The sequence below is a fragment of the Cladophialophora immunda genome (genome assembly GCF_000835495.1).
Source record: "Cladophialophora immunda strain CBS 83496 unplaced genomic scaffold supercont1.4, whole genome shotgun sequence".
In the NCBI taxonomy this organism is placed as follows: Eukaryota; Fungi; Ascomycota; class Eurotiomycetes; order Chaetothyriales; family Herpotrichiellaceae; genus Cladophialophora; species Cladophialophora immunda.
Genome location: NW_015622544.1, coordinates 4,733,943 through 4,758,713, shown reverse-complemented (window position 1 = coordinate 4,758,713; position 24,771 = coordinate 4,733,943). Strand labels below are relative to the sequence as shown.

The 24,771-nt window shown below is 53.9% G+C and overlaps 10 protein-coding genes and 1 non-coding gene across 11 annotated transcripts; 5 read left to right on the top strand and 6 right to left on the bottom strand.

The window, feature by feature from the left end:
* The first annotated feature begins 110 nt into the window (after positions 1-110).
* On the top strand, positions 111-1,484 carry PV07_07996 (uncharacterized protein). Its single transcript, XM_016395118.1, has 3 exons — positions 111-245; positions 312-1,114; positions 1,172-1,484. Exons 1-3 carry the CDS (start codon positions 201-203, stop codon positions 1,227-1,229), a joined length of 906 nt encoding a protein of 301 aa, XP_016248537.1. The 5' UTR covers positions 111-200; the 3' UTR covers positions 1,230-1,484.
* On the bottom strand, positions 1,409-5,126 carry PV07_07995 (uncharacterized protein). The gene has a single exon (XM_016395117.1). It carries the CDS (start codon positions 4,960-4,962, stop codon positions 1,510-1,512), a length of 3,453 nt encoding a protein of 1,150 aa, XP_016248536.1. The 5' UTR covers positions 4,963-5,126; the 3' UTR covers positions 1,409-1,509.
* Positions 5,127-6,830: 1,704 nt separating this feature from the next.
* PV07_07994 lies at positions 6,831-6,934 on the bottom strand. Its single transcript has one exon. It is a non-coding gene; the product is annotated as a tRNA-Leu (tRNA).
* A 221-nt stretch (positions 6,935-7,155) lies between these two features.
* On the top strand, positions 7,156-9,510 carry PV07_07993 (uncharacterized protein). The gene is made up of 2 exons (XM_016395116.1): positions 7,156-7,383; positions 7,437-9,510. The coding sequence occupies exon 2, from the start codon at positions 7,455-7,457 to the stop codon at positions 9,267-9,269; it is 1,815 nt and encodes a 604-aa protein (XP_016248535.1). The 5' UTR covers positions 7,156-7,383; positions 7,437-7,454; the 3' UTR covers positions 9,270-9,510.
* Positions 9,511-9,678: 168 nt separating this feature from the next.
* On the top strand, positions 9,679-11,157 carry PV07_07992 (protein-L-isoaspartate O-methyltransferase). Its single transcript, XM_016395115.1, has one exon. The coding sequence runs from the start codon at positions 9,829-9,831 to the stop codon at positions 10,678-10,680; it is 852 nt and encodes a 283-aa protein (XP_016248534.1). The 5' UTR covers positions 9,679-9,828; the 3' UTR covers positions 10,681-11,157.
* PV07_07991 (uncharacterized protein) lies at positions 11,104-12,866 on the bottom strand (the record flags this gene model as incomplete). Its single annotated transcript, XM_016395114.1, has 4 exons — positions 11,104-12,411; positions 12,464-12,531; positions 12,588-12,619; positions 12,667-12,866. 4 exons carry the CDS (start codon positions 12,864-12,866, stop codon positions 11,104-11,106), a joined length of 1,608 nt encoding a protein of 535 aa, XP_016248533.1.
* Positions 12,867-13,075: 209 nt separating this feature from the next.
* On the bottom strand, positions 13,076-13,684 carry PV07_07990 (uncharacterized protein; the record flags this gene model as incomplete). Its single annotated transcript, XM_016395113.1, has 1 exon — positions 13,076-13,684. One exon carries the CDS (start codon positions 13,682-13,684, stop codon positions 13,076-13,078), a length of 609 nt encoding a protein of 202 aa, XP_016248532.1.
* Positions 13,685-14,401: 717 nt separating this feature from the next.
* Positions 14,402-17,777, top strand: PV07_07988 (uncharacterized protein). Its single transcript, XM_016395111.1, has one exon. The coding sequence runs from the start codon at positions 14,909-14,911 to the stop codon at positions 16,055-16,057; it is 1,149 nt and encodes a 382-aa protein (XP_016248530.1). The 5' UTR covers positions 14,402-14,908; the 3' UTR covers positions 16,058-17,777.
* On the bottom strand, positions 16,862-17,526 carry PV07_07989 (uncharacterized protein; the record flags this gene model as incomplete). The annotated part of the gene is made up of 2 exons (XM_016395112.1): positions 16,862-17,003; positions 17,060-17,526. 2 exons carry the CDS (start codon positions 17,524-17,526, stop codon positions 16,862-16,864), a joined length of 609 nt encoding a protein of 202 aa, XP_016248531.1.
* A 1,967-nt stretch (positions 17,778-19,744) lies between the features above and the next one.
* Positions 19,745-21,486, top strand: PV07_07987 (uncharacterized protein; the record flags this gene model as incomplete). The annotated part of the gene is made up of 3 exons (XM_016395110.1): positions 19,745-20,497; positions 20,642-20,910; positions 21,097-21,486. Exons 1-3 carry the CDS (start codon positions 20,005-20,007, stop codon positions 21,484-21,486), a joined length of 1,152 nt encoding a protein of 383 aa, XP_016248529.1. The 5' UTR covers positions 19,745-20,004.
* A 214-nt stretch (positions 21,487-21,700) lies between these two features.
* Positions 21,701-24,177, bottom strand: PV07_07986 (isocitrate lyase). Its single transcript, XM_016395109.1, has 3 exons — positions 23,616-24,177; positions 22,505-23,556; positions 21,701-22,427 (listed from the first exon to the last, which is right to left on the bottom strand). Exons 1-3 carry the CDS (start codon positions 23,856-23,858, stop codon positions 22,070-22,072), a joined length of 1,653 nt encoding a protein of 550 aa, XP_016248528.1. The 5' UTR covers positions 23,859-24,177; the 3' UTR covers positions 21,701-22,069.
* Positions 24,178-24,771: the final 594 nt, after the last annotated feature.

The window sequence follows — 24,771 nt, the reverse complement described above, 5'->3', positions numbered from 1 at the left end:
AGCGCGCCTGCGCGTTGGCGTTTGACGCGTTGTGGCATGAGGGCCGGCCAAACTCCGGCGTGAAGTCATGGGCCCGATGTCGCAGAAGGTCCTACACACCTTTTCTTCAGACACTTGCGCTCGTTTTCTCTGTTTCTGCTCAGCAATAGCTTTGGTCCACAGACTTGGGGCTGGCCTTGACAGCGGTCTCTTTCTGGAGAATGGCATCAACGTCAGCTAAAGATGGGGAAAAGTCGAAGCTCAAGGTATGCAGGACACCATGTACTCATAAAGTCCACCGAAGATAGCACTCTGATACACCTATGCAACAGCCGAGTGCGCTGCGTTCGATAATAGCTGGCTCGACAGCTGGAGCAGTCGAGATCGCCATAACATATCCGTTTGACCTCCTCAAGACAAGGTCGCAGCTCAATCGCCGATTACCAGACTCCAAAAAGCTCCCATGGCCTCCCTTCCCCTCGAAAGAATGGTACACCGGGTGCACGACGGCAATCGTGGGGAACTCGGTCAAGGCAGGCGTTCGATTCCTCGCGTTTGACACATATAAACATATGCTATCAGACGACGATGGTCAAATATCTGGGCCTCGGACAGTCGCCGCGGGGTTTGGTGCTGGAGTCACTGAATCGTTGCTGGCAGTCACCCCGTCAGAGTCAATAAAAACACAACTGGTGGACGACAGGAAACGAGCGCAACCAAGAATGCGTGGCTTCATCCACGGATCCATGGTCATCGCTCGAGAGAAAGGAATTAGAGGCTTTTTCCAAGGGTTTGTGCCCACGACCGCACGGCAAGCAGCCAACAGCGCGGTCCGATTCAGTACCTACACGAGCCTCAAACAATTCGCCGAGGGCTATGTTGCGCCAGGGGAGAAGCTTGGATCTCTGACAACTTTCGCCCTAGGAGGTATTGCTGGCATCGTTACCGTCTACACCACCATGCCTCTTGACACGGTTAAAACCCGAATGCAGAGTTTGGAGGCCAGGCAAGTATATAAGAACACATTTCACTGCGCAGCGTCAATCTACAAGAACGAAGGCATATTAACCTTCTGGTCTGGTGCACTACCACGTCTGGGCCGTCTCACTCTAAGTGGTGGTATCGTCTTCGCGATGTGAGTCTCCTCCAAGCGGGTATCTATCGGGAAGCATTCTGACTTTGATCAATTCAGGTACGAGAAGACTATGCAGCTCCTAGACCTTGCAGATCCCGACGGAAAGTACATTTGATGGGCCGCGAGGGATCTGGGCTCTTTAGAACGAAAAGTTTGTGTGGTTTGGACATAGTGAGCAGAATTCCAAGGCTGGCTTTATGAAAATGGAAGATAGAGCAGGCCTTTGGAACAGAGCCATCTCCCTTGTTAACGTCCTTCTCTGGAAGGGCGAATTTGTGAGAGATAATCCAACAAGGTGGAAAGCTGCAGATATAGATTGGCCTTGAGGCTTTCATTCTTGTTAACAATGATACCCAATGTACACATCTACACGCTAGCTGCCCGTTTCGTTTCTGTCACTCCTTGACCTTGATCTCCCGAACGAGCCCCTCTCCCAACCTTGCCATCTCCGCAAGCACTCCATCCCTGTTGAACACACACATGTCCTTTCCTTGTTCGGCCTCTCCCTCGGATTTGACGGGCACACTCGACCAGCCCAATCTCACGCGCCACTCCTTCCGCCCCAAGACAGTCGGCTTCCACAATCCCGCAATGACCTGTCCGCCATAGCGATCGTGGAAGAACAGAGCCGCCGACCCGAACGCGTGGTGTAGGTCACGCAGATACAGCTCGACGGGGTCGTAACCGATCGAGTCGACGTCCAGACTCTCGGCGATCTGCAGGTTCTTGAACTCCAGCGCTCCACCGTCCACTCCGCCCTTGGCTTTGGAGCTGGCCTTCAACCCTTTGCCCTTAAGTCCACCACCACGCACGACGGAGTGTTTCAAGTGGATCACAAAGTCATAATCTCCCAGCGGGCTCTCGAAGAGTCCTTTCCACTCGTCCTCCGTCATGCTGGTACCTTTGCTCTCGACCAGCTCAATCGCTGCACGTGCCAGCGCGGTCAGTCGACCCGCAACAACGCGCGGAGGGCGGCCGTTGACAGTCCACACGGTCCCGGTCGTGTCGATGTTCGTACCCACGAACCAAACCACATTGTTCATCTGCGGGTCTAACTTCCTCCACGCCTCGAAACGGTTCTGGATTTCCGTAAGGTGCTCGGCGGTCAAGGAGTCCTGCGACACACTCAGATCGATGATTAACGGTGAATAGGCCCAGTCCCATCTCGAGAGGAAATGAAGGCACCGCAAAAATGCTGTCGTTGCAGAGCCGGGTGCGCTCCACGGTGCAGGCTGGAGGAAAACATGTGCTGCGACGAGTTCAAGAATTTCCTCAGGGATATGTTCGTCAAGGAGGAGGTGGGATGACACCCATCTCTTCAACAGGCGGATTGTACTTGACAATGGTGGGAACCGAGTGATTAGGTTGCGGATCGTGGTCGTATGGATCGGTTTTGCCTGAAAGTCGCGCTTGTACGTGGCCAGTGCGATCGCGAGAGAATCTCTGAGGGCGCCATGCAGGGATTTATCCGCCAGAGCGGTCTGAATGAGGTGAGCTTCCCGGTCATGGTAGATGCGGGCACGGAAACAGGTTGGACTAATGCCCGGAGCTGGAGAAGGATAGATAATGTCAAGGAACGAGGTATTGAAGTAGCCCGTGCTGGCCGACTCTGTGTTCTCAATTCCTACACGTGTGGTGAGACTTGGATCGTTTGAGTCCAGCAGCTCGGAAAGTTTGAGGAGGAATGCGATTTTAGTATGTTGGATGGCTGGGAGGGAGTCTGGCCATCTTGTGGACGAGTCAAACTGGATGGTGATATCAATTGGAGCTGAAGTTGATGAGAGTAATGGGTGGAGTGTGGAGCTCGAACGTAAGGCAGGATCCGCAGGGGAAATTGAGCGGATCGGCAGAGGCAGACCTTCGAGATTGTGCAGACTGGACGTCAAGGACTGGAACGTTGAATTGATAACGCGGAAAGCGTCCTTCGGCGTCAACCCTGATGCGTAGTTGCTGTCCCCTAGGATGCTGATCTCTAGATTCTGGGTTCTTAGTTCAATCGAACTCGGCGGCAGTTTGAGATGCAGAGCTGCAAGGTGAGAGATGATTTGAAGCGTCACCGGCCGGTCTCCTCGCCACACTAGACTCTCAGATATGCTGCCATCCTTGAATCGGCGCAACTCTGCCTTTTCGCCCCAGAACTCCCGAAATTCGGCAGCTTCTTCCTGTTCATCTGCGGATGGGCCGTGATCGACAAGGCGGTTGACATTCTCTGGATTGGCGAGCAGCGCAACTTGCAACTCGTAATCTCCTTTTCGGTGAGATGGGTCCTTGTTGAGCGCCCAGCCTGACTCTTGGGGCAGCTTGAAGTCGATCAATGTGACTCTGTCGCCCAATCCCTGTTTCAGGACCTTGTGCAGTCTTTGGACAAATCGTCGCTCATCTGCAGGAGTCCTGAGGTTATCCCGAGACACTCTGACAGAGTATATCTCATCGCACTGCAATAACGGTACTGCGACACTCAGCACAAACGTTGCGTCAAAACCATCCTGGTTGCGAGAATTGAGCGCCACCAAAGTGACTTGAGCGTGGTGACGCAGGGAGTCATAGGACCAAGGAGACATCTTGTAGAGGATGTTGACACCCGTCTCCCCATCGTAGAGGACCGGCACATCCGAGCTGGGGAGGTCGAAATTGGCGTTGTTGAGGAGCATCGGTTCCTGCAGATCCCTTCCACCCAGGATTTGGAGCATGGCTTTGAAAAATTGTATGCTGCTGTACTGCTTGGAGAACAATGGATGGCCACGGTGACCACCTGTACGCGTTAACAGTGCGCATACTATTGTCCATTCCAAAAATCCGAACCCTCCCGACCGAGTGGAACTGGAAAAGCCTCGTTGTTGAAGCCAGAGTTGGCCGACCCGGCATGCTTCATCAAAGGACGAGCTCCTTGTTGAACGGATTAGTTGGTCAAAGGCTGGAATAGATGCCGCGTACCGGATGGCACTGTTGTAAAATGGAGATGATTGGCCACTTTGCTCTTTATCGCCCAATAGACCTTGCCTGAGACAATTCTTCAAAGGTAACGTCTTTGCTATGGGTATCGAGTGATTGAGGAAACCCACAGCAACCTGGAACTTGAACTTCGACAATTCCGTGTCCCTAGCAACGAGTTCAATAACCGGCAACAGATCGACATCGTGCTTATGTGCAAAGGAGACACTGAAGTCAACTTCTTCATTGTTCTTGACTGCTGAAGCAATGCAAGCGAGGTAAAATGCAGCCTTGTGGCATGCCCTGTTGTTGAGATAGTCTTTCTCCTGCAAGATGCCATCAGGCATGATAGCTGTGATCTCTATGGTGTTCTCATCCTTCAGACTCAGATTCAATGGCAGAGCGCCACCGACCACAACTTGCTTCGGAGCTACAAAGCCGAGCTTGTAGTTTGTATCTTTTGATGGCTGTGGCTGCGGAAATGGAATCTTTATTCCTTGATTGCGAAGCAACTTTACAGCATCTGTAGCAGTGACCGGCGGAATTTCTTGTATGTCTTTGATGAGCGAGACCAGCTTGTTCGAGAGAGTGATCCATTTGGACCGCAGTTTGTCATAATTTGGCGTCACCTCGGCGTCCAGATCAGCGACTTGGAGTCCGAGAATAGTTGATTTGTTGATGCCCCCAGTCGGGAGCACAGAAGGCTTCAACGCAGAAGTCTGAGGAGGCTTCGAAGCTGATTTCGGGGGTGGTCTCTTCGAAGCAAGACTATTTCTTGGAAGAGTGTCCGGAACATCGTTGCCGTCATCAGAGTTGGAAGAAGCTTCGGAAAGATCAATATCGTCTGCTTGCGAATCGTGGCTGAGCTTCCGCCTCTTGGCTGAATACCGTCCACCCGACATTTTCTTGATAGACATGTCGAAGCACTCGTTAGAGGTGTCCTCTCAAAATCCCCGAATCATGGTCGAGGGATGAATGCTGGAGTGCCAGGTGCTGGTGATTGATCATACCACCTCTTTCTGCCTATGTCAGCCGGATTAATTGTATTACGAGCATAAGCAAAGGGTGCGAGGAGTTCATGTTCAACTCGTTGATGAGCCCAAAACTTTTTTGATGCCAAGGCTTGGGAAATCTCCTCTCGCCTCCGCCAAGTTAGGAAATAGGGTGATGCCGCCCTATTTCCCGCTCCAACTCGTGTTGGTGGGCTCAAGGGCTGTCTAGCACCTTGGCGCGGATACCACCTACGAACATTGCCCGCTCCAGCACCTCTTGTGATGTATCAATACCTCAGACAGTTGTCCCAGCGGTTTTCAGGACCTTCAAGCCTTCAAGTCGATCGATTCGATAACAAGGACATCTACGGATGGTCTGTGCCAGTCCAGGCGTAAGACCATTCGAATCAAGCCGGCAAGGCTGACCAAGGCTAATCTTGATAGATTGGGACGGTAGAAATCAGGCCGTGGAGTTAGGAAACTGGGAAGTGTGTATGAAGACAATCACGGCCCACCAAATCATTCTGAGCCTGGCTCATGAAAAAAGCCGTCTCGAATGGACTCAGAGAGGTCTTACCTTCGAATAGCCATTCAAGGGAGTCCTCCATCAACACGTACCTTCCAGGACGCAGTATATCGATTGTTCAGGATAACGTCTCACAACAACTTGAGTTCTCCGTACCTGGTCTGCAAGTGCAACACGTCCCCGATGATCTTTGACTGGAACGTCCTGCCGACTAAGTTGCTTTGTCCACGATGTCTGCCGTCTCTCCTCGGTCCCAACTCCGCAAGTGCAAATACTGTGGGTGGGCTTGAACCAAGTGCCTGATGCTGCTCTGCCAGTGTTGTTGAAGGTCGAAAGAGTTGGATGTTAGACGGTATAATAGTTCACACACCCGCACATAAAGCGCCAGCGAAAGTCGCTTGGTCGGACGAGGTCGGGAAGGCTCACAAAGAGTTAGCCGGCCGCGCCGATTCAGAATTTACTAAAGCAAAAGTCGTCACCAAAGAGATTTAAGTAGTTAGCAGGGTCAAAGCCAGTGCTGTGAAGAGTCAAAGGGCCGAAATGGCGTAGAAATCGTCCGTCGTCGACTTCGAAACGTCCAGGAAGTTGCTTCCAGCAGAAGCAGCTTGACTGCGCACAAGCTCTAACACCTTCCAATACTCCAGTGCTTCGACTTGGTGATTTGAGCATTGTCGACTGCACCGTTGATCCTGAAGCTCCACTGCATTTATGACTCCCAGTGATTGTCGTGTCGCAGGCTACGGGTCGACCTTGGGGCGAGAGCTCTGAAAGGCTAGGTTGGGCGCTTAACATATATGGACCACTGCTTCACGAGAATCTCCAACTGCTCCCACGCAGTTTATATACGTTCAATAGGAATTTGTCGTGCGTGAGGCAGCCATGAAGGCTCCGTTGTTCTCACATCATTTCTGCAACCTTGCTGCCACCGTTCTCGTATAAACGCTGCACGTAATCGTCTCCAAAACGGGTGTGCATTTGATCAATATGACGGAATTCCACTATCTTGCTGCCTCATTTTGAATGCTTGAATTTCTTGTTTGTTGTTCCTCGAGGAGGCCGAAAAACGAGCTCCGACGAGTCTTTGAGTTCTAGATAGATCCATGTAGGTAGATAAAGGAAATCGAGATCACAAACAACGGTAATCACTATAGGGCAGCACGCTCTCACAAAAAAAGGACACAAGGGTCAAAATTCAAGTGGACTTTCAAGGCCATCTTCCTAGAAAGTCTCCCAAAAAATCACAGTGATGATACTTAATGCGCAAAAATGAAGAGAGTGGGATTCGAACCCACGCGGGTTGCCCCATCAGGAAACGTAGTGTCAAGACTGTAGCCTTAACCTGACGCCATAACCAAGCTCGGCCATCTCTCCAGAGAACTGACTGTTGACTCAACAGGACAATTGTTGAGGACAATTTTGAATGTACAATATATTAATCACCAATATTGGGTCGGCTAGCGTGGGTGTCGCTGCTAAATCTGCGCTACATCTAAAGCTTAATTACCTAGTGTGCCTAGGTAGTGATGGCTTTGGATAAATTTTGCCGCCCTTTCTTTAAGAGCGCTTTCGCCTTAAAGTGTCTTTTCCAATGCGAAACATTCTACCGGCGTCTCAACCTTAGAAGCAATACCTTATAGAAATAGACATCATAAGTCCTATGGCATTTTCTACGCAACTCTCGCCATAAGATCTGTTCATGACCCGCCATAAGGCTTGCCTCGACCTCTGTTGTCGCAAATCTCTCGAAAAGGAAATTTAATCACAAGACCTCCGAGGTCGGAAAGAAAATCTCTCTAGCACCGAGTGACTCCCAATTCGAGGTGCCTCCCTCCCCTACACGATTCGAGGACGAAGGCCTTACATACAAAACCAGTGACTTGAGACTTCCATCATGCTCGCAGCTGTCGGGCAGCCAGTACCCAACACCGCCCATGCGGTCAGTGTCTCATTGCCATCATGGGCGGCCACGGTGGGTTACGAAGAAGGACAGGATTGGGTAGTGTCTAAAATGGAGACGGGCTATCCCAGGTTCTTCATTCACCTGACCATCCAAGAACTCCAGAGGGAGATTTTAAAGCTCTATGGCAGATCCGGGGAGAGTGTCATGCTCTTCCCATCTCTCGCCACCGCGAAAAGATGCCAGAAGTTCTTTTACGACAAGGTCGACGGGTTAGCAACGGGCTCCATTCGAACCTTGCAACTGCAACCGGCTGTCGACAAACACAGAAGCCACGAGACTGTTCTCTCCGGACTGGCATGTGTTTTCTTTCCCAAGGACTACTTTAGCGTCGCGAAGCAAGTTTGGCAGCATACCGGCGATGGCATATCCAGTCGCCGCGGAGAGTTCTGCTTAAAGGCACTAAAAGACGGTATACTCCAACCTGATACGCAACAAACAAAGCCGAAAACGGACGACATACTATTTACCAAAGGTCCACGACGATATCAACGACCAGCATCTCGGAACGGGGTGGTCTATGACAGCACGGTCCCGATTGAACCAGTCGTAAACGAAGCAACAAATGACGGCGAAGACAAAGACTATCCTCAATTCGTAGAGGAACGGTTCGGTCGCAATCTCAACGTCAAACTTGCCCAACAGGCGAAGCTGGCGATTCGTCGCAGGATCAGTGGGTGTCTCACAGAGGACGTAGATCTGGACCAAGCACTGGCCGAAACCCCGAGTAACTGCAACAGCAGACAGATCGGGCTGTCGCAGGACGACGTCTACCTCTACCCTTGCGGAATGTCGTCGATTTTCAACACGCACCGGATACTCTTGGCCAACGCCGAGGCCAAAGGACAACCGCCCAGAAAGAGTATTTGCTTCGGATTCCCTTACATTGACACCCTCAAAATTCTAGAGAAGTGGGGTCCGGGCTGTCTCTTCTATGGACTGGGTAGTTCAGCTTGCCTAGACGATCTTGAGCGACGTCTGGAATCCGGGGAGCGGTATCTGGCTCTGTTCACGGAGTTCCCGAGTAATCCACTCCTCAAATCGCCAGACCTCGAACGTATCCGCACGTTAGCGGACAAGTACGACTTTGCAGTTGTAGTCGACGAGACCGTCGGCAATTTCACCAACATTGATGTCCTCAGCCGGGCGGACGTGGTGGTCAGCAGCCTAACCAAGCTGTTTAGCGGTGACAGCAATGTCATGGGCGGCAGTGCCGTCCTGAATCCCCAGAGCAAATGGTACCCCGAACTCAAGCAAACAATGGCCCGCGAGTACGAGGACAATTATTGGGCAGAAGATGCCGTGTTCATGGAACGCAACTCGCGGGACTTTATCTCCCGAAGTGAGCGCATGAACACGAATGCTGAGGCAATTACAACAATCTTGCAGAATTGCCCGTTGGTTAAGCAGGTCTACTATCCAAAATGCAGTCCCAGCCGGCCCAATTACGAGGCCTGTCGTACGCCGAGTGGTGGCTACGGCGGCTTGCTCTCGGTGACATTCCACCACCCCAAGCAAGCGGTTGCGTTCTTCGACGCCCTCGAAGTCCAGAAGGGTCCAAGCTTGGGCACGAATTTCACGCTTGCATGTCCTTACACGATCCTGGCGCACTACACGGAATTGGACTGGACAGCACAGTGGGGGGTGGAGGCGGATCTTGTTCGATTAAGTGTCGGACTGGAAGAGCCCGCAGAGCTTACAGGCAAGATAGAGCGAGCACTGAAAGCTGCAGAGGATGTGAAGGTATAAGAGCGTGTCTCCCTTTGTTGGCAAGGCGTACATAAGTCAGGGGGGGAACATGGGTTCATGGCTGTTCAACTCAGCCAGCTGCCTCCTTTTGGGACTATGAAAACAAGATTTTCGGACAAATCTTATGAGGTCGGCCGAAGGAAATGCTTTGGACATTGGAGAGTTCCCATACGATAGGTGGTGTAGATGCTGTAGATGCTGTTTACATGTGAGCGCTGCGTAGCCGCAGCCTTGAGCATCACTTGGCTGGAGCATGCAAGGCTGCGCCGTGCCCCGCACTGCGGGTTTTGTTTCCGCCCCGGCACCAACACAGCAATCATGGCCTCGTCGCTCCACCCCGCGAATCAACGTCATACGATTCACGCTTTTGCTCAGACGATCTCTCCCTGTCCATCACCCTACTTTTTATGTTCCTCTCGACGAGGTCTTCCGGTTCGTTTGGGTCTCTGATAGTTCATTTCTTACAGGGCAAGTGACAACCATTCTCGATCTCGTTGTATTTAAACCCCCGCCGTGCTCAACCGTCCGAGTTCGTGCCTTTTCGTCTGTCCCTTGATACATGCGCTTTGCGTCTCTTGCAAGCCTATTTCTCTGCGCAGCCACTACCATCCTCATTCTAGCTGTCTTGGTCCCAACCGTGGACTTCTCTAGCATCACCCAGCACATCCCGTTCCTCGTCTCGCTGACTCCTCCTCCGACCAGAATGGCGTGGCGCTGCTCCGGGCGGTCCAACGCCGAGCTCATCCAGAACCTCTTCAACGCGGGCGTCATCCAGGCGCCGCGGGTGCGCGACGCCATGAAGTCCGTCGACCGCGCACACTACTGCCCGTCCTCGCCGCACGCGGCGTACGAAGACTCGCCGCAGCCGATCGGATACTCGGCCACCATCTCCGCGCCGCACATGCACGCGGCGGCCTGCGAATCGCTCTTGCCGTTCATGCCCGAGAACAAAGGCGCGAAAGTGCTGGACATTGGCTCCGGGAGCGGGTACTTGACACACGTGCTGGCGAACCTGGTCTGCGGGCCCGATGGCAAGGGAGACGGCAAAGTCGTGGGCATCGATCACATCAAGGGCCTCGTGGACATGTCGCGGGAGAACATGCAGCGGAGCCAAGAGGGCCGGGAGCTGCTCGAGTCCGGCAAGGTCGAGCTCATCACCGGCGACGGCCGCAAGGGGTACCCCGAAGGCGGACCCTACGACGCCATCCACGTCGGCGCCGCGGCGAGCGAAATGCACCAGATCCTGGTTGACCAGCTAAACAAGCCCGGGCGGATGTTCATCCCCGTGGAAGACGTGGGCGGCTGGGGCTCCCAGTGGATTTGGGTGGTGGACAAGGACAAGGACGGCAAGGTCACCAAGAAAAAAGACATGGGTGTTAGGTATGTGCCATTGACAGACGCGCCATCTTGACAATCACAGAAATTGCTCGACTGGTGGCACAATTTGTGGTGGAGAGGGAGGTAGGTTCGGCGTGGTTTGATACAGCGACGAGGCCATTGACGATGTCTGTGTATTATTGCTATGGACACGACTCGACCCCTCCAGCGTGAGGGCTTTGTATAACAAAGAAAAAAAAATATGACTGAGACTGCGGATACACATAGCGGAATGCGGGATTGGCGTGGCAGGGTGAATAATGTCTCTGTCCACGATTCAAACCGGATGTCACAACCTGGTCTGGCAGCGGTTGGGACTAATACGAGATTGACACGTCAAAATCATCCGCTTCTCATGCCATCCAATATTCTGCACCCTTTCATAGGCGGGCTTGATGACCACTCAGAGTAGCTCCCTCCATTTCCGCGTCAGCAGGTTCATCTGAAAGAACCATGTCTACTTTGCCTCTACCATCGGCTCCTCCGCCACATAGTGCAAGTAGGCCCCTAGAAGCTTCGTTCCCTCAATGTAGTTCCTCCGATCCAGCTTCTCGTTAATACTGTGCGCCGCGTCCGTGGAACTGCCCATCGGCAACAACAGAACGTTCTTCCCTGTGGCCTGCTCGAATGTGATGGTCACAGGAATCGAGCCTCCTTCCCGCGTCATGTCCGGCTCCACGCCGAATACCTCCTTGACAGCCTTGGCGGCGGCTGTGAAGTTCCAGTGCTTGGGAGAAGCGACCCACCATTTGCCGTCGTGTTGGCAGTACACGTCCAAGGTGTTTTTTGAGTTGAGTTTGGCGAACTCGTCCCGAATGTACTTGTAGACGAATTCGTTGACTTTTGAGGACTCCATGTCTGGAACGGTGCGGATGGAGAACTTGCCAATGACCTTTGCTGGGATGACAGTTTTGGCTCCGGGGGCCGAAAAGGCACCCTCGACGCCGTGGATGGAGAGGGAAGGGTATCGCCAGCGGGCCATCAGGGTATTTTCCTTATCGGAGAAGATGGCGGTTTCGGAGCCTAGCGATTCATACAGATTATCCATGGTGTAGGCGATGGGTCCGTACAAGGCTTTTTCTTCTTCGGTGAGAGGAGCGACCATTTCGTTGATGCCGGGGATAAGGATCTTCCCGTGGCTATCGACGAGTTTACTCAAAATGAGCGTCAGGTCGGTCATGGGCTCCTGGGCAGTGCCGCCAAACACTCCTGAGTGAAGGTCCTGTCCCGGTCCGGAGATGGAGATGGAGTAATAGTTGCACCCTCGCAAACCGTAGGTGAGACAAGGTTTCTCCGTTCCAAGCCAGTAATTGTCAGAGATGCAGACGGCATCAGCGTCTTTGAAGAACTTCTTGGCTTCGGCGTTGATGAAGTCGTCGAGCCCTTCGGAACCGTACTCTTCCATACCCTCGAAACAGCATAGCAGATTGACGGGGAAGTCGACACCGGCCTTCTGGTGAGCTTCAATGGCATTCAGCCAGCCCAACACGGGGCCTTTGTCGTCAGTGCTGCCACGCCCGTACATGCGTCCCTTGTTGTCGATGGTCAACTCGAAGGGTTTTGTGGCCCATCCGTCCTCGATAAGGGCGGGTTGTACATCATAGTGTCCATAGACCAGTATGGTGCGCTTGTTCTTGTCATTCCCGTAGCGGGCAATGATGACTGGAGGAAGATCGAGATGTTCTTTGCCTGGTTGTTTTCCTAGCGGGCGTTGTTGTACCTCTGCCCCTAGCGATTCGAGTTCGGAAGCCAGAAATTGTCCCATCTGTTGCTCTTTCAGCCGCTTCCTAGCAAATTCACTTCATTTGATCACCTACTCGGACGACATCCTTTCTTCTTTCTTCGTCCGCCGAGACGGAAGGGATTGCCACGGCTTTTCGTAGCCCTGGTGAGATTGACTGTCAGTACCCCGCGGTCATCGATATCGCATGGAGTCCCTACTGTCAATGAAGGAATCGGCGAGCTCATCCACCCTGAAACTTGTTAGCGTGCTGCAAAACGTCGGCATTCTGTGGTTTACTTCTTGAAATATGGCTCTAACTGTGGTGCCATCTTGTCGTCAGAGATGTGACCGTAGTAATCTCGTGTACTGGAGGGGAGTCTCAATGCGCGCAGGAGCGGGTAACGAGGGCGAGCTGAGGTGCGTGGTAAAGATGCAGTCTTGAATAATCTATGGAGACCTGTCGAAGAGTAACGACCTGCGCAAAATGTGTGGAGCATGTGTTGGCAGGCAGCTGTGCCTCTGTGACTGCGCGGGATGTGGTTTGGAGAGTGTGATTGATAGATTTTGGAGATCTCCGCATTGCAAAACACGGTGGAAAATTGTACAAGAATGCGACCCCCTGACAGCGGCGCTCTCTAATTTGAGGTAGGCAAAGGAAAATATCTTTTACACAGGTCTTGCTTTTTCCCCATATACAAACAAAGTTTCAAGCATCTCTATACCAGCGTTCCTTTCTGATCTGTCTATCCTCGCGTGCCTCCCGTCTTTTCTTGCCCCAATTCGACTTGACAACGTCGGTCACCATTTTCTGTTCCTTGCCCTTTTCTGGGGCTAGCCCTTCGACGACCAGGTGTGTAAAGACTGGAGAGCAGTCAAATTTCTTCGATAACCGACTGACGCTCCATTGCGTGGGGTCTGCCCTCCTCAATTCCCTCATCTCTTTCAAGTCCTTCTCCGCTAAGTGATATCGTTTTTCCGTCTGCCCCCGAAGGGCCGGTAGCTGCTGAGCCGATTGTAAGAGTGTTTGTCGTGTTTCAGGGTCCGGAAACACCTTTCTGCGGTCATTTTTAGGCAGGAAGATGTTCGGCGTGTGGTAGACATTGGGCATGCTTGAAGGAGGATTGTAGATGATGTGGTCGTGTAGCTCGGTCTTGGAAGGTAGAAAGTCTGGATCTGGCTTGATATTAAGCCTGGATCTCGTCCGTCTGTAAGATGATTGATGCCGACGGAAGGAGGGTCGGAGGATCTGTGCGCAGAGCTTGTAGAACCGCGAAGATGCGGGCGACGGCGCCGGTAAAAGGGTCATCGACTGCATATTGACAAACAGGTTCTCTGTCTTTGCAGGTGTCAAAACGGAGAAGACGTTAACACTCTTCTAGCTGGTCCCCCCGAAGCCTGGTCTCAATGCTTCTGATGAGAATTGGCTTTTCCTAGCTTTGACAAGTCGAGATTACCGTCGCTGAGGCATACTCCCCAACGGTGCACTTTTTCTCCGAATACTGTAGGACAATTGAAGTGCACGTCTCCCGGACCTCGACGATGCCCGGGAGGGTCGAGATGCCGGAATGATCAGTTGTGCTGTGCGTAGGGCCCGAACAGAGCGTGAAGGATCAGCAGCTCGCGCGCAGTCAAGGTTGGCCAGTGACACTGAAGCAAAAGCGCAACCACGGGTGGTGGCTTGGCAGGTTCGGATTAGCTCATCGGTTGTTCCACCTGTCACAAGACATGGGCGATGCTGGTGATGCGTCCCTGAAACTCCAGGTGCTGCCAAAAGCGGGAGCCTAAATGCTTGACGGGGGCCCAGCTGGGTGGACACTTCGGTGGCCGCCACCGGGCTTTATTGGGCTCTTCTGGGCTGCTCTAGGCGAGGCACGCTTGTGATGTTGGAGGCTTGCGAGCCCAATTGGACACAAATCATGAGCCTCCAGGTGTGCCACTGATGTGCCTCCCAACCTCCGAAACATGCACCAATTGTGCTCATCTTTGTCCAAGGAACACTTCCATCCCTCCCCTAGTGCATACCGACTACGTACTTGCCGTCTCCTCCCAGGTTTCCTTTCTCAACAACAAAAGCAAATCGACGGCCATCCTCACTCTCACCTCCTCTCCCACCCGCACCACCAACGCACATACATACTTTCGTTGCACAGGGCATCCATTGTAATATCCCGAACCCTTCCCCTTGTTGTCCCGAAAACAACCCTCCGTCGATCAAGTCGATCTGCATTCCACTCTGTACATCCTCCCTCCAGCGCCCGCTGTACTCCATCCTTCGTCTACAAGCCTCTGTGCCACAACTGCGTGACCTGGCGCAAGTAGAATACCACTACCCGAAATCAGCTCACATTTGGATCTATTTAAGAGTCACTCTCTGATTTCCTGTCTACACTATGCTGTGCCTCCGGCGCTTTGTCTAAACGCATGTCACATCTGTCGACGGCCTATTTCCTCTATCTTGACCTGGTAATCTGGGTCAGTCCTCCCGACCTAGAACACTAAATATCCGCATCACTTGCCTGCGACGTAACAGTCGGTCGTCATGTCGTCGAAGGAACCATCCGTCAATGACAAAGTCAGTGCCAGTACCGAGTCAAGGGACTCGGCCGCTCCTTTGCTGAGAGACTCCTCTGCTCAACCCTCCGGAGCGCAGACCTCTGCGTCGACCGTTGAAGAAACCTCCACCAAGCCGCGGAAGAGGGACTTTTGGAAGTTGGGAAAGAAGCCAGAAGAAGACAAGCACCATATAAAGGGGAAAGCCGCCGTTGCCTCGAAATCCTCTTCCTCCACTGCCAGCCCCTCCGCTGGGTTGAATCCGACGTCACCCATCAGGTCCCCGGACTCGGTCAGTGGTTCAGTATCACCGCACAGAGGCTCTATGGCTCATCCCTACGGTGTCCCGGGCTCCCCGGGGTATGGGCCGAGTAACTCGTCTCCCAGACCGCACTCACCCGCTTCTTCCATGATCTTTGAGCGAAATGTCCAGGAAGAAATCGCTCTGCCTGAGAAATCCCCACACTTGCCTTCTCATGTCCTCATTGAAAATCACATTGCGCCGGCTCTGGATGCGTCTGCGGAGGCCATCACGAACGAAAAACTGGACCCCGACACGGTGGAGATCGTCACTCACGCAACGCATCAACCTGCTGCTGTGACAATCTCCGGGCTTGGAGCCGATCATTCTCTGGCTTCTTCGGTCCAGGAGGATTTTCCTTCTTCTTTAACGCATCGGCAAGACGCCGACACTGGGTCAAATTACGGATCCTTGGATTCGACCGATGTGCGGCGCCTGAGTTTCATTTCCTTCGCGGATGTTGTTCACGGTGAACAGGAGCTGGGAGACCCGCGCCGCGACTCGACCCATCTATCGGGCCATCCGTCCCTCGTTCCGGCTCGCTCGCCGTCTCCTATTCGATCGCCCACCTCCTCGGCGGCATTTGGAACATCACCACCCACAAGCGTGACCGCCTCTGTGAAGGGATTCGAGACATCCCCAAACCGAGCCCCAAGAGGCGCCGGTAGTCCGCTGCCAGGACAGAGCTCACCGCTAGCTACTGGAAATGAAATTAACGTTGAAACCATGCGACAAGCTCTCCGGCGGACCGGGAGCGGAGATCTGAGCCATTTCCGCAGTCCGCCAGCCAGCGCAGTGGGCAACGATGATGGGACATACGAGCGACCCTTCAGATGAGTATATGCGAAAATGAGGCGACGAGCAGCCAAGCATGAGGTGACATGATCTACGCGGGCGCATATCATGGTGGGAAGTTATACATCTCGAGAAGAAGGAGTGTGTGGATATCTGCGACAGGTAATATGTCTTTTTCTTGCACGCTGACCTTCTCCAGGAAGGCGTCTTTTCATTTCATTAGGACACTAGATACCACCTTTTGCTGAATGATTATGAATTCCTGCCGCCTACAAAAGAGACAATATTCTCGAGTTTCGGCTCACTCTACGTTTTCTGGGTCTCTGAATTGGCTCCGTGATTGTCGGCTTCGACCGAGAACTGACAGCGCAGAACCACGCAGTCCTCGCTTTGGCCAATAAAAATGGACGTTGATGGTCTGCTGCTCAATTCTCCAGGATCAGGGCGCAATCTCTTCCATGTTATCCCCCAGGAGTCGTCAGCGTATATTACTTAGGGGGCTCGGCGAGATGGGCCTGATGTCCCTATCCGTCAGCATCCTCACATGGACCCTATTTTGTCAAGCGAGTAATCAGCAGGCTAGTCGAGGTATGGTATTTGGAATGATGACACTGAACAGCGATGCTTGGAAACGAAGAACGACACGCCATACTAACACAGAACATCTTCCCAGGAATACACCCGCCTGTGTGGACCTTCACCGGTTCACAATGTTGTATTTGGAGTCCGGAACCCCTCAGTGCCACAGCACACGATACTGAATCGACGCTCATTACAGGAGGCTTCCCAGATACCATTGACGTCCTCTATCAAATTACAATATCCAAAGCATGGCGAGGACCATGATCAGACATCTCCGTCCTCCGCGTCCTGGAAGGCTGATTTGAGCTTTGAAAGAATTGCTTCGGCCTCCCTCAATGTCTTCTCCAACCTGGCGGCTACAACGTCCAGCACTTCTTCTGGAGCCGCCAGAAGAGCTTCGGTGATTCTGCAACGCACAGTCAGCGGGTTCGGCCGGAGGCACAGCGACGGCAGCAAGCATACGCCTCTTCGTCGTCCACAAAGCTTCCGATCTGAGCAAGATCCCAGTCTCGGTCGAGGGTGTCCTCGGCACCTCCTGTGAAGCCGTTATTCCATGCAACTGTCTGTGGATGATGATCCTCCTCTTCTACAGTCATCAAGGAAGTGTCTTTTGTCTCATGGTCGAAACTAGCCTGGCTGGACCTGGACTGATATGGGACATCCAGCTGCTCACTCTCGATCAAGGAGTCTTGCGTATGATTGTGGCCCATAACTCCAGTGATGGCGACTGTGCTTGACCCTGACGAAGAGAGGGTGCGCTTTGCGGATTCTCTGGAGGTACTCTGTGATGGCTTGAGCCTCTTGACGAGTCTTGGACACTGCTCCTGACCTGAGTGGCTTGGTGGATGCTTCTTGTTCTCGCGAAGTCGAGATTCTGGTACGCTGGTCTCGACGATGATCTCTGGTATGAAGGATTTGTTTGAGTTCATGGTGACAGAAGATGGTTACGTGTTTTAGGAACGTTCGTGTATATCAGACAGAAAGAACCTGAATACCTCTGGGGGAGACAGAATGCCCCTGGAATACCTCTGAGGAGAGAGAATTCCCCGAACTGCTTCTGCGAAAGGGTGCATTTTCCCGGACTACTTATACTCTGTGCCTGCAGTCCAGCCTCATCTGCCTAGCACCGTGGGCGGTTGTCCCGACATGTTTGGACTCGATCCTGCTCAACAACTTTTGTTCGACCGTCTGCCATTCGAGGCACGGAGTCGCTGACTGCTCTTGTCACCAGAGGGGAGAGCCTGGTGTCCGATTGGTTCGTAATCCAACTTCTGCATTACTGCTCAGGGCCGCTAGTACCAAGTAGGCAGAGATTGTGGCACTTTCCGTGTTGACCAGTCTTCACCACTCTTTCAAACATTACATAACGTACCCTATGTAGTCAGCATCGCCCCCAGTTAGAATAATGGACGCGGGGGTTCGAGCTGCCAGTGCCAGTGCCAGTCCCTTGTCAGGTAATGGCCCGTAGTAAAGGCCCCCTCTTCCTCGTCCTGCCTGCTACCCTCCCTGCCCTCCTCGTCTTTACCTGCTTCTCTTCGACCTTCCTTCCCCATCTCATTACCCACTGTAGCCAATTGTGAGCGCATAGGGCGTGGCAGCCTTAACTCAATACCCACACCCGCCATTAAGTCAGCTACTTAGATCTCAGCTTGCGCGCGATCTATTGCTTTCCGCACGAACGGGCAAGTTCGCCTTCTCTTCATCTTTCCACAGCAAGTGTGACTGCAAAGATCGTTACCGTCGCAAGTTCGCCGAGTTCTGCTTGGCAGAATCTTGACCGACCCAAATTTCGCTGGCGGGCGTTCTTGCCAGGCATAAATCCTGCATAATAGTTCGAGGTCGAATACTGAGAAAATCTCGTAATCGGACCCTCGTCGTCGCCTGTTTTTATGCAGCTAATGTCGATGTCGAGATCTCCCTGGTCTTCTTGTCTGTCAAATAACTGGCCGGTCCTCCGCCCAAGGACTGACTCTCCATCAACTACGCCTCCTACGATTGGTAGTAGTAGAGGTAAGTGTAGACCAGGGTCTCAAGCGAACTTGCGGTCAAACCTGCGGTCAAGCTTGCTGCCCGGCGACATTCCCCTGCCGCTACAGCATTCGGATTGAACCGTACTTGCAGTACAGAATAAGGCTCAGCCGTATGATCTCGTGTCAGGAAAGTTGCTAAGCCACGCGGCTGTCGTCGAGCAAGTCCACCTGCACAACAAGGTATATACTACGTCAGAGAGACCTGAGCAAAGGAGGCCGAGGCCAACGGTCTCGACACGAGGGACTTGGTAGTCAGTCTCGTAGCACTCGAGGCTATGGATTCAGAGGCAAGGGATTGTAGCGTTGAGGAGGGCCGAGTTTGGGCCCACCGTGTCGCGGCTCTGCACCACATGGCGGCAGCTGTTTCCTGTCAACAACGTTCCGTTCGGTGACATGGTCGTCTGGTCGCTCCACACCAGGCTCACGTAGCCGGCTGCGGTGCGCAAGTATAGCTTGGGGTCAAAGCCAAAAGGCTCAAGAGGATAGTTGTACCCTTTCCAGCCTCCAGAATCAGCTGTACTGTCGACAGTGGCGACAGAAACCCTTGCGTCTGGCGTCAGGACCGGCGTCGACGTCCGTCTAGTTGGCCTCTTTGGCCTTTTTGGTGGGGATGGTCTTCGGATCTTGGGGCACGATGGTGAGCCAAGAGACAAACCTCACAGCGACACAAATGTTATTGGCGAATACTTTCCAGCCTCCCTTGACAACCCACTGGAGACATGGGTTGGGACACTTTCTGGATGTCGGGACAAGGACCCCAGGAGCGCCCGGTCGGCCACCAGTGCCAAGGCATCGCAGGGGATAGTCCTCCCTGTCGGATACACGGAGAGATGCTCCCAGGTTAACGATCGTCTCTTTCCCAACTCTGTTGCGCCGCCATGGCGGATATCGAGGTGTGAAGCAGGTGATACACAGCAGTTGATAAGGTACGGTAGGAGAAATCTGGGGTACTAACGCTAGTCACAGCAATTCAATACTCGTAGGGCCATCCCTGCGATGGCCCGTTATTTCTAGCCTTGACGCCAAAAGCTTAAGCGAACGCCTCGTAGCTCTTCGTATGCGTGGACCTCGGTCAACTCGGTCCGTGCCTGAGGTATTTGGGGGTACGCGTCTTGGGCGTATCTAGGTCTCACCGGGGGAATGGAAGCACTTACATCACTCAGCAAGGATCAAGATAGATTTGTAAGGTCCGCGCCCAGATAAAACCCGTCACAATCAAGATCCATCACCGGGGACCAGTCCACTTCAACACTCTGAATACCAAAGGTGGTAGCAGCTTCAAAAGGGCGGGCCTCGACCAGATCAAACCAGAGCATTGACATCGAGGAGTTGGCGACAGAGTGGGTTTGCCATCACAAACCATCGTGGTCAATCAAAATGGCCGTCCACTCTACTCTAGAACCATCATCTCACCTCTCCTCCCTCCGGACGCTGGTGGCCGAAACCCTCTTCAACCCGGTGCTCACCGGTGCGCTACTCCTGTACGTGCACCGCAACCCGACGCTCCTGGAGCGCCTGCCCTGGCCACCGCCGACCACGACCTTGAGGCTCCTCCCCTTCCAACTGCCCTGGGGCATCCCCAACAGGATCACGCTGAGGGCGACCCCGGCGCTCAAGACGCTCAAGTTCCTCTTCGCGCTGGGGCTGATCACGCACCTCAACCGGCTCCTCAACCGCCTGGCCCTGAACTACTGGCACCTCGGGAAACAGGGCGAGGCGTGGGACTTTGGCGGGGAAGGCAAGGAGACCATCCTGGTCACGGGCGGGTGCTCGGGGTTCGGGAGGGAGATGGTCAAGATGTTCGCGGCGCGCACGCGGGCCAACGTCGTCGTGCTGGACGTGCAGGAGTTGCCGGACGATCTGAAGGACGGTCAGTACAGCCACCTAAACACCTCAAGCACGCACCCGCTCACCCCCTCTCATGTGGCTCGGGGGACAAACCCCTATACACACACACACACACACGGGGTGATACCCTACTGACTCCCGAGTCCTTGCTAACTGTGGACATTAGTACCCCGCCTCTCGTACTATCACGCCGACTTGACCTCGCCCGCGTCGATCCACGAGGCCGTGGACCTCATCTGCCGCCACTCCACGCCGCCGCCGACGGTGCTGATCAACAACGCGGGCGTCGCGCAGGCCCACACGATCCTCGACACCGACGACGCCTGGCTCGACAAGATCTTCCGCGTCAACCTGCTGAGCCACTTCACCTTGATCCGCCTGCTGCTGCCGCGGATGATGGCGCAGCGGAAGGGGCACATTGTGTCGATAGCCAGTGTAAGTTTTCGTGCCCCTGCTCTCCCGACCCCACGTCCCCCCCTCCCTTCCTATCTACTCTACCTACCTACCTACCTACCTACCTACCTACCTACCTACCTACCTACCTACCTACCTACCTACCTACCTACCTAGGTATCTTAGACGAGTGTATATAAGAGTCTAACGAGCTGAATCCTGTGATAGATGGCCAGCTACACCGGCTGCGCCAGCCTGGGCGACTACTCCGCGACCAAGGCCGGGGTGCTGGCGCTGCACGAGACGCTGACCGCGGAGCTGGCGACGCGCCACCGCGACCGCGGCGGGCACTGCGTGCAGGCCTCGATCGTGCACCCGATGTGGGCGCGCACGCCGCTGGTGGGCTCGTGGGAGACGGGGCTGGCCCGCGCGCGCCAGCCGGTGCTCGAGCCCCGCGACGTCGCCGCCAGGGTGGTCCGCCAGGTCCTGGCCGGCCGGAGCGGCAGCGTCTACGTGCCCGACAACGTCTGGGTCGGGACCTGGCTGAGGGCCGTGCCCGATTGGGTCGCCGTCACGTCGAGGATGGATACCGCCCGGGCGACCGCGACGGACTCTTAGGTGCCGAGATCGTATGGGAAGTTATTCTCCTTGGGGGGGGGGGGGGTCGCAAATGGATTGTCGAATGTCGGGATAGGACTTGGTGGAAAGGGACATAAGGGCAAAATGGCGGGAATCCGGCGAGAGATCCATCTCAAGCTAGGCGACTGAGCATCGCAGAGGCAGACACGCATACACACGGATAAAGTATAGGGGCAAAGTGAAATCACATGGATGGCTGACAGATGGAACAGATGTACGATATATCAAGTATATATACTAGTCACAGGATTCGGCAAAAGTAAATCTCCTTCTGTCGCTAAATATTCTCCCCCTATCATGGTCGCCCTCGTTCTTTGTTCCGTCATCGTTCATCGTCACATAACAAGACCTAAGTTTCGACTTTTGTTTTGTTTTTCCCGCACTTTTGGTTCTCTCTGTTAACTCTCTCAACACGATCCAATAGATCTCCCTCCTCTTTCCCTTCCTCGGGATCAGTTGGATAGATAGATAATAGCTGGCTGGATAGATCAATATACCCAAACATCCCAACTTCCGAGCTGCCAATCAAACCAGATAATTAACGAAACAAAGAGGGTCAAAATCAATGGAACTGCGTCTCCGTCACGCCCTTGCCCATGGCACTGGTGCTGCTGACTCCACCAGTGACCATCTTGAGCATGTTGTCAACGTAGTTGGCGCCGCTCCACTTTTGATGGGTGACAACATCGACTTTGTTCTCCATCTCGGGCTCTTGGATGAGTTCGCCATAAGCACGCATGCCGCGCTGGGCAAAGGCTTTGGAGAAGGTGTCGGAGATGAGGGCGGTAGAGTGAAGGCCAGCCAGGGTGATGAATTGCCAGCAGTAACCCAGTTCGGCGAGACGCTGGATGTACGTCTCTTGGTCCGAGGAGGACATGGCGCGTTTCCAGTTGAAGGAAGGAGAGAGGTTGTATGCGAGTCTGGAAAAGCAAAGGCTGTTAGTCGAGTTCTTTCGCCTTTTGCCGGGAAGAGATCAAGGGAGATTCAGGTGACTTACTTCTGCTCCGGCCACACGGCGTGCACGCCCTCGGCAAACTCCTGAGCTTGGGCGTAATCCGGCAACTTACTCTCCATCCAGATCATATCTGCATACGGTGCATAGGCGATCGCCCTGTTCACCGCGCATTGGCATCCACCTTGGTACCTGTAGAACCCTTCTCTTGTCCTGGGGGCGTCCCAGTCCCAGTAGATATCCACACCGGTCAAACCCTTGGCAATGGCGCGGCATTCGCTGTTGGATTTGCCCTTGGAGGCGGTCTTGTATTTCTGAATCAGAGCTGCCTTGTCCACGTGGACACCAGCGTTGATGGCGTCGATCACGGCGTCGTCGAACAACTTGATGCCAGCTTGGGCAATCCAGCTGTCTTCGATGGCTTGCAGTTCATCTCCGTTCTTGCCGGCTTGTTCGGCCGCAACCATGAGATCATTGAGCGGCTGAAGGTTAGCGTTGGTGGATCCGAGAATGAATGGGTGGTCGCGGTAGTCGATGGTTGTGGTAATGAGGGTCGCGGCCTCGGAGTCGGTACGAGCCACGGCAAGCAAGTCGACGCCCATAATGTCGGCTTGGGCGCGGATGGCGACTAGACGGTTGATGTGCTCGGAGATGGGCACGAGCACCTTGCCCGCCATGTGGCCGCACTTCTTTGTTCCCGGAGCTTGGTCCTCAATGTGGATGCCTGCAGCGCCTTTTTCGACAAAGAGTTTTGTGAGTTTCATAACGGCTGTGAGACCTCCGTGGCCGGTGTCTGCATCGGCAATGATGGGCCGCAGATAATCGACGTTGGCCACCTGGCTTCGCTTGTCTTTGGGGGTGGTGAGACGCTCCTCTCGCTGTTTGCGGTCGTGGAACAGCTGGGCCATGAACAGGTGCTGGACTTTATTGGGGACGGTGTTCATGGGGTAATCGGCCAGATCAGGCGAGGGCTCGTCGGTGGAGGAGGCGGTGGAGGACGATTGCCAGCCAGAGACGTAGACGGTATCCAGGTACTTGTTCATCTGGGTCAGCATGGTGGGCTCGAGACAGCCATAGGTAGCCGAAGCGGTCTTGGTCTGTACAAGCTGGATTAGCTGCGGTCTGTGTCAAGGATTAGCTGACTGGTATTGCCTACCGCAAAACGATGCTCAACAAGCTTCCACAACTTCTTGGAGAGGTCGTTGCTGGGGTACTGGATCTTGAGGGTGCCTCGCTTCTGCACAATCTGCTCGGCCGTGTAGGGTCGTTTGGTATAGCGCCATCTGGAGTCGGTCCACCACTTCTTGACGGCCTCTACATCTTGCAGGTACAGCTGCTCTTCCTGGTCGAGCGAAGACATTTTGAACGTGTCGACAACCTTTTTGAGGGCAGACGTCATAAAGAAAAGAGCTCGCAAGCTTCAGTCGTAGCAGTCGTCGTCACGACAATGCAACACAGGGCACAGAGGTCCAGAAGCTTAGACGGAGCGGAGGGGAAGGGTTTATACAGAGGAATCCAAGGTCTGGAGGGTCGAGGATCGAGAGGGAAAGAGGGCGATGCAGGAGCATTAAGTAAAAAATGCACAAGCCAGGCCCAAGGGAAGCTGGGGGTCGAGGCTCGGAAGTGGTTCGACTGGTGCATCGAGCGTCGAACATTGCCTCTCGGCCATGGTGTATGGATCCCGATGATTCAGAAGGCAAAAAACCTGGAGTTCCAGGCGTCGCAGGCTAAGCCTTTGCCGCTTGCGGCCGGGAGCCAGCACGAAAAGAGATTGGCTGCGGGCAGGAAAAGCGCGGAGTGAGCGAGTGAGCATGTCGATAGCAGGTGGAATGGGGGGCAGCTGGTGGTGTCGATGGTGTCGATGGTGTCGATGGTGTCGGTGCAGGATCGGCCTTTTGTGGGGGAGACTTGCGGATTGCTGTGATTGGCATGTGGCCATGACGTTGGACCAAGAAACTCCGTTCACCCGCCATTTGTCGACAGAGTGCCCGGATTGGAGATGGGGAGATGGGGAGAAGCATGGATGGTCTCTCTCTGTGTGCTGCAGCGGCAGAGGTCGTCGTCTTCACTCTTCTTCTTCTGCCATTCCTTTGTTGCTGTCCCAGTCCATGATGGAGTGGCATCGTGGGCAATGGGCACCGGTATGCAATAATGACGCATGGGATCTGGTGCCTCGGCAGGAGGAGCCCAAACTCCACGACACACAGGCACAAGACCCAGCACTGATGTCACGTGAAGGGCCCAGCTGCAGGCCCGGCAATTGCCAGTCCATCCACGCAGCTCGCTAGCTCGAGAAAGACTCGGATGCCTTG